Source organism: Neophocaena asiaeorientalis, unplaced genomic scaffold (genome assembly GCF_003031525.2).
Source record: "Neophocaena asiaeorientalis asiaeorientalis breed wild unplaced genomic scaffold, Neophocaena_asiaeorientalis_V1.1 scaffold110, whole genome shotgun sequence".
Classification (NCBI taxonomy): Eukaryota; Metazoa; Chordata; class Mammalia; order Artiodactyla; family Phocoenidae; genus Neophocaena; species Neophocaena asiaeorientalis.
In genome coordinates, this window is record NW_020175053.1 from 5,295,448 (window position 1) to 5,309,290 (window position 13,843).

The 13,843-nt window shown below is 42.1% G+C and overlaps 1 protein-coding gene across 1 annotated transcript in view; it reads right to left on the reverse strand.

The window, feature by feature from the left end:
- Positions 1 to 13,843, reverse strand: part of PTPN2 (protein tyrosine phosphatase non-receptor type 2) — a gene marked incomplete at its 5' end in the record, with an annotated part of 75,760 nt that overhangs the window by 17,160 nt on the left and 44,757 nt on the right. Inside the window, 2 exons of the mRNA XM_024763703.1 lie at positions 6,822 to 6,959; positions 11,371 to 11,469. Coding sequence (XP_024619471.1) covers positions 6,822 to 6,959; positions 11,371 to 11,469 — 237 coding nt within the window. The remainder of the gene's footprint in view (positions 1 to 6,821; positions 6,960 to 11,370; positions 11,470 to 13,843) is intronic.

The following is a 13,843-nucleotide window of genomic DNA, read 5'->3' on the forward strand; positions in this document are numbered from 1 at the left end:
ATTAATAATAACTAACACTTCTGTAACACTTATTATTTTGTAAGCATGTTCTAGGCTTTTTATGTATTAACTCAACCCATACAACAATCCTATTAAAACCTATTTTCCAGATGAGAAAACTGAGGCGAAGGGTTAAGTAATGCACCCAAGGTCACACATCAGAAAATGGCAGAGGCAGGATTAGAGCAGCACTTGGGTTCCCAACCACTGACCTGCACCATACATGCTGCCAGGATTTTCTTTAATTCATACATCATGATGAGTGGATTCTGTTCTATTTTTTAAAATCTCTACCAGTTTAATTTTACATTCTTTAATGGTTTCTTTTTTAAGAATTTCAAAGTTTTAAAAAATATAATGTTCCCCGTTATATGAGTTATCTTTTAGATTCTGCTATACAGGCACAGAGGAACAACTCAAGAATTAATTTAAAGAAACAATCTTTACATTTTTAACTGAAATTGCTCTCCTAATTGCTGCTTTTCCCCATGGTAACAATTTCCAATCCTAGAACTGCTGACATGGCTTTGCTGATGTGCTAACATGATTTACCAACATGCTAAGTGTTTCCTGTCTCGTAAAGCCTGCCTGGCACTCACCACCACTTCCTGGACATTCTCAACGACCTTTATTTCTGACTAACTCATTATGAAAACGTTCCTTGGCTTCTGCCAAAGGCCCTCTGCCCCCAGGAGCACTTCTCTGCCTTCTGCTCTTCATTCACAGAGGGAGCGGCAACCGCTAACACATCTTTGCACAATGTTTCAGCTTTAATTACAGGACTATTTTGGAAGAAGGAGCCACAGAAGCAGCATAAAAAACCCTGATTTTTTTTAACGGTTACTTTTACAGCATCTACCTTTCAATACAAATTTACAAAATTAAACTTAGCTTTCTTTTTTTAAAAAACAATATTTCCCTTTTTTTCAGTACAGATTAAGACTCCTAAGTCCCAGACTCAGTTATATGAGGTACAGCACTGATAAAATACAGTGCAGAAGTTAAAAAAATTTTTTAATTATACGCATTTAGTGACTAATTTTTCTTGACATCCAGCTTTCATAATTCCAAGTACACTGTGATCCATAGGTTCTCAGTACACTGAAGGCACTAGAAGATTTCCTATTACTAATTAAAATGCTCATTGTGATTATTAAAATTCAAAACATTTCCTTTTAAATTCCAAATTAATTATGCTAAGTGAAAGCAACAGACTCTAAAGGCTGTATACTGTACGATTCCATTTACATGACAGCATGGAAAAGACAAAATTATAGGAATTGAAACCAGCCCAGTGGTAGCCAGGAGCTGAGAGTGGGGCCGGGCTGACTGTACACAGGCAGCGTGAGGAACGTGTGCATGCGCGTGCACGCGTGTGTGTATCTAGGGGATGGTGACAGAACCGTTCTTTATCTTGATTGGGCAGGTGGTGACACGAATGCACTGTCAAAACTCAGACCTATACATCAAAAAGATTGTATCTTACTGTATGTAAAAACAGTGTTTAAAACATTCCAAATTAAGGAGGCTAAACTGTAGCTTCCTTCTAGAAAACCGTAAATGGCAGCCATCTGATACCCACACAGGACTGGGGTCCTAAGTCCTTTCCTCCATCAGCCCAGGCACACGATTAACTCAAACGCATCTTCCTTTAAATGGGGCCTCAGATTCCAGTGGGTGTCTTTAACCCTCTCCCCCGACAGCAGCCCTGCTGCAGTCCTCAGCCACCACGCTGTGCTGACCATGCACAGAGGCCCAGCCCTGGTCCATATGGGCCTCAGCCAGGTCCAGGTGGACCTGCTGGAGGTCCCAGGCCTAGGAGGGGTGGTGCCAGGGCCCTGCTCCCAGGGAAGTGTTCCCTGGAGTGTGGCCTATACAGTGTAGGTTCAACTATGCATCACCTCCTGGCCCAAAACCTACAGTTACCCCACAATCCTGGGCAACTACTTGCTTTTTCTTTGCTTATATGATTTTGGCTCAAGACTAGTGGCCTCTTTATTTCTTTCAAATTCAGGTCACACTGTCTGGGATGCTCAAAGCCAGTTTCCAGAAATGCTCACCACTGTATAATACAGTCTTTCTCACGAATAGATTTTTGAAAATCCATCTTTTTCTTCCGTGTAGGACCAGACTAAAGAACTTCTTAGAGGTTAATTTTGTATTAATTCACTCCTACTGAAACAAGATTCAAAAAACTTAGCTCACACAAAAAAAAAATCACATAATTCCCAAAGGGCCACAGAAGTAATAAGATCCGTATGTTTACTACTCTGGTACAAAAAAAAGTTTATATGGGGCTTCCCTGGTGGCGCAGTGGTTGAGAGTCCGCCTGCCGATGCAGGGGACACGGGTTCGTGCCCCGGTCCGGGAAGATCCCACATGCCGCAGAGCGGCTAGGCCCAGGAGCCATGGCCGCTGAGCTTGCGCGTCCGGAGCCTGTGCTCCGCAGCGGGAGAGGCCCGTGTACCGCAAGAAAAAAAAAAGTTTATATGAACGATTGGATACCTTTTCCCTCTTTTTCATGCTGGAAAAAAAGCGAGAATGGGGGGAAAGGGTTCCAAAGCATACAGAGCTAAAACAAAATTCATCTTTATTCCAAACAGTCTCTACATTTAGACTCTACAGTTTCTGACAAACTCCTAGTTTCAAACAGCAGACTCACCCTTCCCTCCTGCTCGGTCACCAAGCCCCTCAGTCCTGCTGTGACACCCAGTCAGCTCCGTCCCTTCTCACCGCCACCCCTCACACCCCACTCCAGCCGGTCTGCACACACCTGCCCAGTTTTCTCCATAAGGCACTACATCATGGACGCCACCCTCTCCACAAAGATGTCAGCAGTTCACCGTTCTTCTTAGGGCAAAATCTCATTTACATTTATTTGAAGAATTTTAAATGTAACGTCTTTGAATCAGATGACAAGTTCATGGTCCGTGGAGGCCAGGCAGCTAAACTATGAGCTGAGTAGGTATAAGAGCTGAGAGCCTGGGGGTAATTTAAGTGTGCACTGTCTAGAGCCATTCAAATGCAAGTTAACTATAATTGTTATCAATATGAGTAAGACTATAAATGTTCTAATATTACTTAAAAATCTATACACTCTACAGCCCCAGGCCCAATTTTCACACTTTAGGCACAGAAAGAAGGTAGCAAGATTGTTTCCAAGAATTTCACAAGCCCCAGTTCCGTCACCTGTAAACGGGGTTTAAGAAAGTACTGATCTCACAAGGCTGCTGTGAAGGGTAAACAAGGCAACACCTGCACGTGGTGGCATGTGAAGAGATGCGGTGATCTCTGACACAATGACACACTCACTGCTGCCTTTACTGCGGCCCCTGATCCGCTCTCATCAACTGTAACCTCTCCACATTTCCAACCTCCTCACCTGTGTTTCCGCTCCACCTGGAGAGAAGCAAGCTTGTCGACCCCGCCCCTCCCTTGAGGTCACTGCCCTAGTTCAGTCCCTCACCAGCTCCTGCAGGATCCCGCACTGGCCGTGTTAAATACGTGGTCACCATAACTCACTCTGGAAGATGACTGGAACTCCCAGGTGGGGAGGGGAGGAGAGCACCAGGGCAGGGGGCAAGGGGCTGGGTTCTAAGCAGGGGGCAGGGCAACGCCCAAGACATGGTCGGCAGAGGCAAGGCGGGGGCCGGCCGGGGACTCCTGTACTGGCCACGGAAGGGCTTCCCAGACCTCGGTGGAAGGACCAAGCCGTGTTTCAGGACAAGCACTCAGGTGTGGGGTGGTGAACAGGGTACTCGGTGCAAACGCAGAAGGGGTACAAGGGCAACAGGTAAGGACCCTGCCCATGGGGAGCTGAAAACCTTGTTATGGTGTCAAAATGTACACATGCGCAAGTGCTGCACAAGCTGGGAAATGGTAAGATTTAAATTATGAAGAGAAGCGTAAGAAGATCCTAGCTGTTAGAAGTGAACGCATCACAGGTACATTAAGTGACCGAAGTGAGAAATGGGCACAAGCTGGACAGAAGAGTGCACAGGACATAAACAGACAGGAGAGGAGGACACCCGGGTGGCATCTAACCCTGCTCTGGGCAAATCTACAGAGGCAGAGAAACAGAACTCAGCATGAAAACAGCCTTCCTGGAACTTGATACACATAAAGCTGGTCGAGGACACTACTGAAAATGGTGAAGGCCAACTAAACAGAAAAGCCCAAAAGACAAGTTCTCCAGATGACCTGGGATTTTAAAAGCCCCTCAAAACTATCTTCATAGCTTAAGCCACAAGGCCTCTTTTAAAAGCAGACATGGAATCTCTTCACGTGGGGTCAGAAGTTCAAACTCTGAGCTCTCATCACGACGCTGGAAAGGGCTGCTGGTGCTTTACTGCCCACCAGACATGAAGTCTCTATGGAGCAGGGCCTGACAGGAGGCAGCTCTGGCCCCAGATCTGTTAAAAGGCACAGCCAGACTCCTTTAGAAGCAACCTGGTCCTCTGAAACTCAGGAACCTCCACCCAGACCTGCAGGTGAGGCCGGCTGTCCCTCCCCTACTTCATCATCACCTTCTCTCCTGCAGCGCGTCCTCCGCTGCCCTGGCTCCTGCAGTCCTTCCCAACTCCAAGGGAGCCGCTGACAACAGGAGACCCCACACTGAGTCTGAGGCACTGTCAGAGCATTAATTCACTCGATCATCGTAACAACCCTACAAGGCAGGTGCGTCATCATCCTCGTTTTGCAGATGAGAAAACAGAGGCACAGAGGTTAAATAATGGGACCAGTCACACAGTCAGGAGTGGTAGAGCTCGGATTTAAACTCAGGCCACATGGTTCCTGAGTCTAAATACTTAACCAAATGCAATTCTGTCTCTCCTACTGAAACGCTACTTTATTCTTCTAACACAACCAAATGCAATTCTGTCTTTCCTACTGAAACGCTACTTTATTCTTCTAACACTCCTAGCTCTTACTAAAGATTGTAAAATAGAACATAAACTGTTGCTATTTAATTATGGTGTACTCTGAACCCAGGGCAGTAAGAAATCACACAATTGCCAGCAATTAAAACGTAGGGGTTGGCCTGCTCCCAGGGCGGCCTCAACTTCAGAAACTTTAGAACCAAGGATCTTCCTTTACAACAATCAGCATCTTTTTCAAAAGACTTGGTCCCATCTCATTAGAAGTTAGGAGATCTGGATTTGAGTTCTGGTTTATTACTTATTAACTGAGTAATCTATTTATGGAAAAAAATCCATTAACCTCATGGATTTTCAGGTTATTTTTTTTAAGTATGAAAACCAGGGATATTAAGAATATTTACTCTGTCCACATTTTAGGAAGACTGTAGGACAAATGATACATATGTGAAAATACTTTGCAAAGTGATAAAGAAAATACAAAAGTTATTCAATCTTATTATTATTTGAGGTGTAATCAATGCTCAGGACAGAGAAAAACACCTATGCCCACCTCCTTCTAAATCAATTTTAATGCCACAAGCAGAGGAGGTACCTGGGATCAGTAAACACCATGAGAAGATGATTCCAAGACCCATGAGAACTTTATGGAAACGCAGCTCTGTTTCTGGGAATGAGCACTGGACAACCCAGGACCAAGTAGTAGCTGATGTATTTCAATACAGCTTAAGATACATGCAAATGTATGTATGTTTGTATGTATGTTTGGAATCACTGGTGCAAAATAAATACAGTGAGGAGATTCATAAAAAAGCCTCCTCCCTGGATGACCTAAGAGATCCCATAATAAGCTTAGCTATGAAAGTCATGGAAGCTGGACCTGGCCCGAAGCACTCGGCACACATCTGTACTTATAGTACGTAATAAAAAACAGAGAGGTGTTTCAGGAGATCAACCATAAAAGGTACTTCTGCATATCTAAAAAGTGTATATATCTCCCTTCGCTACAAAGCTTTTTTTTTTTTTGGTTAATGATCACACGTTAATCACTCAATTCACTTAATAGTTAACTAAAACAGTATCTCACTTTAGACTAGATACATTCCCGAAGCCATTTTTGGGCAAACATTTTCCTATTTTGTAGTTTTTCTAGTTTCTAAGAGCATCTCAGAATCACTCTTACTTCATATTTTCTAGTTATTCTAATTACGAACCAAAGAAGGCAAAGAGGTAAGTGGGAAGAGGGGAGAAGTATCTCAATCTTCAGCCTGACAACAGCAGGCTCACAACCCACCCTGTACCTGTATCTCAACCAAGTACCAGGAACGAGTCTTATATTTCTGGAAAAAAATCCAAGTAAATGTTCTTGAGACCATATGGTAAATTTACTTCATCATTTTCACCAGTTCAATAAAGACAAATTTCCATGTGACTAATCCCTTGAATTAACAACACTCTCAACAGTAGTAAGTATCAGAGCTGGTGTTTACAGGGTACCTGGTCTGTGTTAGTGCCTCTGCACACACACCCTCACCCGACCCCACAACGGCCCTGAGAGGGAGGCACCACCATCTCCATCCCACAGATGAGGACAGACTTCAGGAGGTCTGGGAGTAGGTACACTAAGTAGCAGAGCTGGATGTGAATCCAGGTTGGCCTGATTCTAAAGTCCTCTCTCTTAATCCCTAACTAATTTTAGTAAGTTATTCTGAATCCTCAAATATTTACCTGAATTTTAAAATTCTTAGTTTCTAGGGTTTCTTGAGAGTCCTCAGAGAGCTACCACATATAGGAACAAAATCTATAAGGAAAAGGTTATGGCTGTACACTATTATAGGTTATTATTGAAATGAATGGGCTGCCCCAAACTTCATATCTAAGAACAAAGAATAATCCTTAAAATCATCATATAAAGCCCCATAGTTTGGGCATGAAAAGTCTTACATTGGTGTTTCCTAACTGCAGCAGATGGACTGTATAATAGGACTTCACGTCTTCCGACAGGAACTTCACACTGAAGCCTGTTTCCTTAAACAGCATCTCTCGGTCATCCTTTGTTGGCCAGTACTGTGCACATTTAACCTAAATTTAAGAATTTAAGTTAATGCATATGACTTTTTTTAGTTTATAGACATAATGAAACCATAAAAAGCTGGAAAGGAAAACAAACCACACACACGCTATATATTTTTCAAGTACCCAAATCTAAGAACAGTCGCACTACGTTTGATGTTTAATGTATTTTAATAAGATTGACATCTTACAAAAGCAGGTTTGTAAAATGTTCCTCTAACTTATACACTAAAAAAAAACCCCATAAACAGATATCATGTTCATAAAATGAAAATAAATTTGTCATTTCTAAAGCAGGGTAACGTATATTTTAACATCATACTGGCATTCACACTATTTTTCTATAAATATCAAACTCTTACAAGAATCTTATCTTCAAACAGTATTGAAAAGGCTTTATTTTACAAGTATTTTCCATAAATACCCATTAATCTGCTACTAAATACTACTACATATCTAGAAATAACATTGTATACCTATTTACTAAAATTAAGTCGGGGAAAGAATTAGAAGATAAGCTCCCTTTACCTAGAGTTGTTACCTTTTGGCAGAACTATTGACATGGAATTTGTGTTTGTGACAATAAAAACATCTTCCCAAAAGCCAAATTATGAGGCCAGCAGGCTGAGGTCAGGTGAGCTAGAGTCATTTCATTAGGAAAAAACACCAGAAAAACATCCTTGTAAAATATGGCCATTTCTCCTTTTCGAAATCACAAATAGCTACAAATAACAAACAATAAAAATGTTTCCAAAACAAATGAATACTATGAGCTGACACTTCAAAAGGTCAGCTTAAAGACATTTAAAAAATGGCACAAGAAGTGAAAGAGCATAAATTAGAATTTGAACAACTTAGAAATGAGGTGACAGAAAAGAAAAAAGATTCAGAAATAACAGAACACATTTCATCAACGAAGACTAATTAATTAAACTAGGGAAAAGAGATGTGACTAAACACAACAGATGATGCCTTAAGAGAAAAAGGAGGACATTTTTAAAATAAAAAAAGAAATGAAGAGAGAGACAAATAGGATTAGAGAAAATGTGACAACCATAAAAAATAAGCAAGAAAATCTAACACATGTATAATAGGAGGACCCAAGAAAAGAACACCAAAGCAAGCAAGGGAACAGAATAAATGTCAACAAGTATAATTCAATAAATTTTTCTTAAAGAAAGAAAAAATGTCTGAAATCACATACTGAAAAAGTACTCTATGCCCCTGGACAAACTGACCCAGAATGACCAACACAGAAATATTTTGGTAAAATTATTGGGATTTGAAGGAAAAAAATCCTTTCGGTAACCTAGGTAAAAAGAATAAGTGACTAATAAAGGAAATAAAGATGTCCATTTGACTTTGACAGTAATTTGTAATGCCAGAAGAAAATGGAGTAATACATTTAAGTTGTTCAAAGAAAAGCAAATATGAGCCAAAGATTTTATATTCTGCCAAACTGACTGTTAAGCACTGAGCCAGCAGATGAACTGTCATTGGCACGTAAGACATCAGGGACTATGGTGCCCATGAGCCCTTCCTCAGGATCCTCTGGAGTATAAGCTACAGACAAAATGACTGGAGAGACACCTCAACATATAGACTTACACAAAAGAGGCATAAGGGACAGAGTATAATGTGCTATAAACTCTGACAATGTACATAAAGTACAACTTTAAAAAAAACAGAGAATGGGAAAAACAAAACACTTTAAACTTTTTTTCAGTAGTTATTTTGGTGATGGAGTTGATTTTGTTATTATGACTATTTTCTGTGTGCAATATCAGACAAAGTAAAAGAGTCAATATAAGATATTTGATATCACTAGTGCCTTTGAGAACCAGAATTCATGGTATGGAAAACACTGTAACAGATATAAAGGATAGAAAGGGTTGGGCCAACCCCTACAGGCCTAAATTTGAATCAGAAATATCAGTATGAACACTAGCGCTGTGTTATCTTAACACAAAAACATATTTTTCCTTAGCTCTGTTCACTGAAAAGACCAACCCAGTGGCAACAAACATCCCTATTTTTGTTGTGACCCTGAAATACCACTGCCCACTGAAAGAAATTAAGGCCCCTTAAAGAAATGGCTGATTCTTACACAAGAGTTTAAGATGAGCCTGCAATATGGAGTCATTCCAGACAACAAGTAGCTATGAAGACTCTTGGGTCTGTGTAAAAGAACTCAGGGCCCAACTTGAAGAGTTTCCTGCTGGCCAGTGAAGGGGCAATCTGACTACAAATAAGGATAATAACTGCCATGGAGTGAAATGAATCAAGGATGTTTGAATCCGTGACTTCACAGTACCTGATGCCCTCCCGCCCTGCCCCCACACCAAGAAAACCTAAGTGGTCACATGTTGAGGACACTAGGGAATCAACTTCTTTTGAAAACTGCTTTTCCTATTTAAAAGTGGCCAAGGGGCTTCCCTGGTGGCACAGTGGCTGGGAGTCTGCCTGCCAACACAGGGGATGCGGGTTCGAGCCCTGGTTTGGGAGGATCCCACATGCCGTGGAGCAACTAGGCCTGTGCGCCACAGCTGCTGAGCCTGCGCTCTGGAGACTGCGAGCTACAACTACTGAGCCTGCGTGCCACAACTGCTGAAGCCTGCGTGCCTGGAGCCCGTGCTCTGCAACGGGAGAAGCCACTGCAGTGAGAAGCCTGCACACCGCAAAGAAGCATAGCCCCCACTCACTGCAACTAAAGCCTGTGAACAGCAATGAAGACCCAACGCATCCATAAATAAATAAATAAATTAATTAATTAATTTAAAAAATAATAAATAAAAGTGGCCACGTAACAAGAGTGGGAGGTTGTGTGGTTTTTTTTTTAATAGAAGTATTCCAACAAGAGCTCCTGGAATATCACTATTTTATATCCCCTAATTAAGGAGCTAAACACCGACCAGCAACAGCTGCCACCATCATTACGCTGACAAACATTATGCCCCCACCCACAAGGTGACCTTCCACCAGACAATTAAACCTGACTCTAGATCCAACCACTGTAAATATGATTTCTGATTTCTGGTGGCAGTCTTTTTTTTTTGCAGTATGCGGGCCTCTCACTGTTGCGGCCTCTCCCGCTGCGGAGCACAGGCTCCGGACGCGCAGGCTCAGCGGCCATGGCTCATGGGCCTAGCCGCTCCACGGCATGTGGGATCTTCCCGGACCGTGGCACGAACCCGTGCCCCCTGCATTGGCAGGCGGACTCTCAACCACTGCGCCACCAGGGAAGCCCTGTCTTATCTTTTTATTATACTAATTATACTGCAGAATGAGGGATGAAACTTATAATCCTCTAGTTGGCAACGCTGCTCAAAATGTCCCAACTGATAGAGCCCCCATCACTTGAAGCATGAAAACCACTGTAAACGACTACGCTGACATTGCTGGATACTCCGGTATGTTAACGCCACTTCAGATCTGAAACAGACTAGAAAAACCTTCACCACCATTGAAAACTGGCAACTATTAATTTAGAAAAAAGGAAGAGGGATTTCCCTGGTGGTGCAGTGGATAGGAATCCGCCTGCCAATGCAGGGGACACGGGTTCGATCCCTGGTCCGGGAAGATCCCGCATGCTGCGGAGTAACTAGGCCCATGTGCCACAACTACTGAGCCTGCGTTCTAGAGCCCATGTGCCACAACTACTGAGCCCATGTGCCACAACTACTGAGCTCGCATGGCTAGAGCCCATGCTCCATAACAAGAGAAGCCCCCACTCGACTAGAGAAAGCTCGTGCACAGCAACGAAGACTCAATGCAGCCAAAAATAAATAAAATTAAATCTTTTTTTTTTTAAAAAAAAAGGAAGAATCAGGAACCTGAAAAGCAGAGTAGTCTAAGACCTCAGGGCTGAAAGAGACCTGACAGACAATACTTTCCAATTTGCATGTTTGACAGAAGAGGACCCTAAAGCCACAGAAGCTGAAAGACTTACCAACGTCACACCACTAATTAGCACTGGGTTTACACTGCACTTCAAATGTCAATAAATTTATACATTTCCATACTTACTGCCTTGTGACCTAAGAGCCAATGGTAATTTATAAAGGTTTTAGAAACCTGTCACTTTAATCTTTTATAAAATTTCCAAGATTTTGATAATAATAAATTGTAAAGATTGTGATAAAGCCCACAGATTCCAAAGATCTAAATACCAGTACTAGCCAATACTGGCTCCATTATACTTATATCTTGGAGGGTAGTGGTCCGCAATTGTTATTTAAATATTTAAGGTAAAAAAGGAAAAGGATACATTAGCTCTTCTGGTCAGAATCACCCTGACCACTAGCCTTTAGCAATTAAAGGCCAAAACTAATGAATGAATATCCCAAAAGAAATAAGAAAATATTTATAAGTTAACAATCACAGGCAGTACACTAAGTTGTAAATATCAAGTATTACTCACCGATTCTTTCTCCACAATTCGGTTTAGCATGACAACTGCTTTGGTCTTTTGCTGCCAAACCATGAGCCAGAAATGACAACCTGTATTAGGAAGTGGACCCTGTAAGAACAGAGAAGGAAAAGTGGGTAAGAGAAAGGGGACAGAGTAAGGCTCCGAGGAAACTCCTTCAGGGAAGCTTCTCGTTTGAGAACAGTGTATCGGATCATAAAGAGTAAATCGAGACTTTAAATCCACTTGAACTAAAAACAGGTCTGTGCTAGTTAGGATTACTGATTATCAATGATCAAAACTGACTTTTATTTACTTAGGCAGAAAAGAAAATTTTTCAGGCTCTCAGGTGACTTTCAGAGTTGAGGGCTGGAGAACCAGGCTTGGGTAGGAACAAACGTTAAGACAAGATTTTGTCCAAAGAGGAGTGTGCTTGGGACAGTACTCCCAACCTGTCACTAACATCACCTGCTTTGCTGGTACTGCCATCCTAAGGTGGCTGTAGTACTCATGTACAACCTGTAAGCAAACCAGGGTCAAAATCACAGGCGCCAAGTTCTACGGGTTGTATTCTAGCTGTAAAGGAGGCAGGCAAAGGCGATTTCTGTCCCCTCCAGTCTCTGCCGCAGAAAGAGAGGCTCTGCCTTCCATGATGAGGGCAGCCCTGCAAAGGAGGAAGTCTGCGCCAGCACTGGCCTGCAACCAACCCAAGTTAGCTACAAAGAGAATTCCAGAAAAAGCGGAAATTTCAAAGCACCTGAACCACTATGAAACTGTTAATCTACAAAACCAGAGAATGTGTAACCTCAAGAGCAGAGTTAAAAGGGGTAACGGTGCATATCACAATACTGCCATGGGGAAAAAAAAATCAAATCATATTATGAATTTCCAATTACCTTCATATTTTGATTAATCGGTAGCACAGGGCAGAATAAAGGGCAAACAAGAGATGAGAAGGCCATGCCCAAACTTTAACTATTTTAAGTGAGCAAAGATTAACATGAACGAGGTTTGACTGTACCTCCAGGAACTCAACAAGCATTCACCTCACAGGACACTGAGAGGCCAGGTCTGACTAGAACTTCAGCTCCACATTGAAAATAAGGCAATTCAAGTGGTGCTACACTGAAAGCAGCTTTAGGGTAGTTGTATCCCTGGTGTGTAGTGGGTGTTGGGTAAATATTATTTGAACTAATAAACTCTAAGCTCTAAGTTATACCAATGCTAGAAAGGGATTGGGAATCCTGAGGAGCTGCACCCTCGGGTTTGAGGGACTGTTCCCCTCCTTCGGTGCATGTTATCCAATGCTTGAGTTACTTCCAAAACCAAACAGTGTGAAGGTAAAAACAGCAATGAGAAGAACCCCAGTAAAATGAATGCTGTTTCTTTTGTCTAAAAAAAATGGACAGATCAGTTCACCAATGAAGTTGCTCCTTAGTGTGTTCACGCACATGTGCGCATGCACGCACACAGACACACACACACACACACACACAGACACAGACACACACACACATTCTGTTAGTGGTTCTGAAATGGGAGAGGGTTTCTCAGCCCTTCCACTTACCAGCAATACTACCTATTTTTCTTGTGCAAAATGGAGATCTATACCAAGGGACTGATATATACGTTTTTAGTTTTCATAAAACTCAGAGGGAAAAGATGACAAAAATAAGCAACAAAGGACAATGAGAACAACTGCAGTTTTAATAAACACTTAGCATCTTTGGTTTTCTCTATCTTTTGAAATATTTTCTGTGCGTGTTCTCTGTTCTAACGTACTAGATACAAAGGCAAAAGCAGTCTCAGATGTCAAAGAGCTTACGACAGAGGCAAGGAACGGAAACACATCAAGCACCACAACAGTAAGGGGTAAACCATCAGGTCTGCAGGAGTAGGAAGGATACTGGCGCAGAGCCTTAAAAATGAGGAGGGCACTGACATGGAGGAAGGAAGGGTAGGGAATCAGGATCCATTCCCAGCATAAGGCAAGGCATGTGCAAGTTTAGGAGACATCTGGGAAAAGACAGTTAGATTGCTGAGGGCAACATGGAGGTACGTGGTAGGAAACTGCACCTGCAGAACGGGAGGGTCTCGAATCCAAGAAATAGTCACCGAACTCTTCTTTAAGGAGTAAAGGGATACGACCAGATTCGTATGTCACAAAAAATAATTCTAGTGGAATTGTTAAAGATGGATTAGGGAGGATGGACTGGTGACAAGGAAATAAGTTAAGAAGCTACCACTTTGGTGCAGATAAAATTCAAGAGAGCTCTGAAGAAGGGCAGGGCAGCAGAACAAAGGAAAGCAGAACAAAGGACACATGAGGAGGACAGCTTTAACCCATATGAGAAAAACAGGAAGGGGGCTGGCATGGTTTAAAAAAAAAGAAAAAAAAGAAAGAGTTCGACATAGAAAATGCAGAATTTGTGACATCAATTGGTCACATGGGTAAAAACACCCATATGGATGTTGAAAAATATAA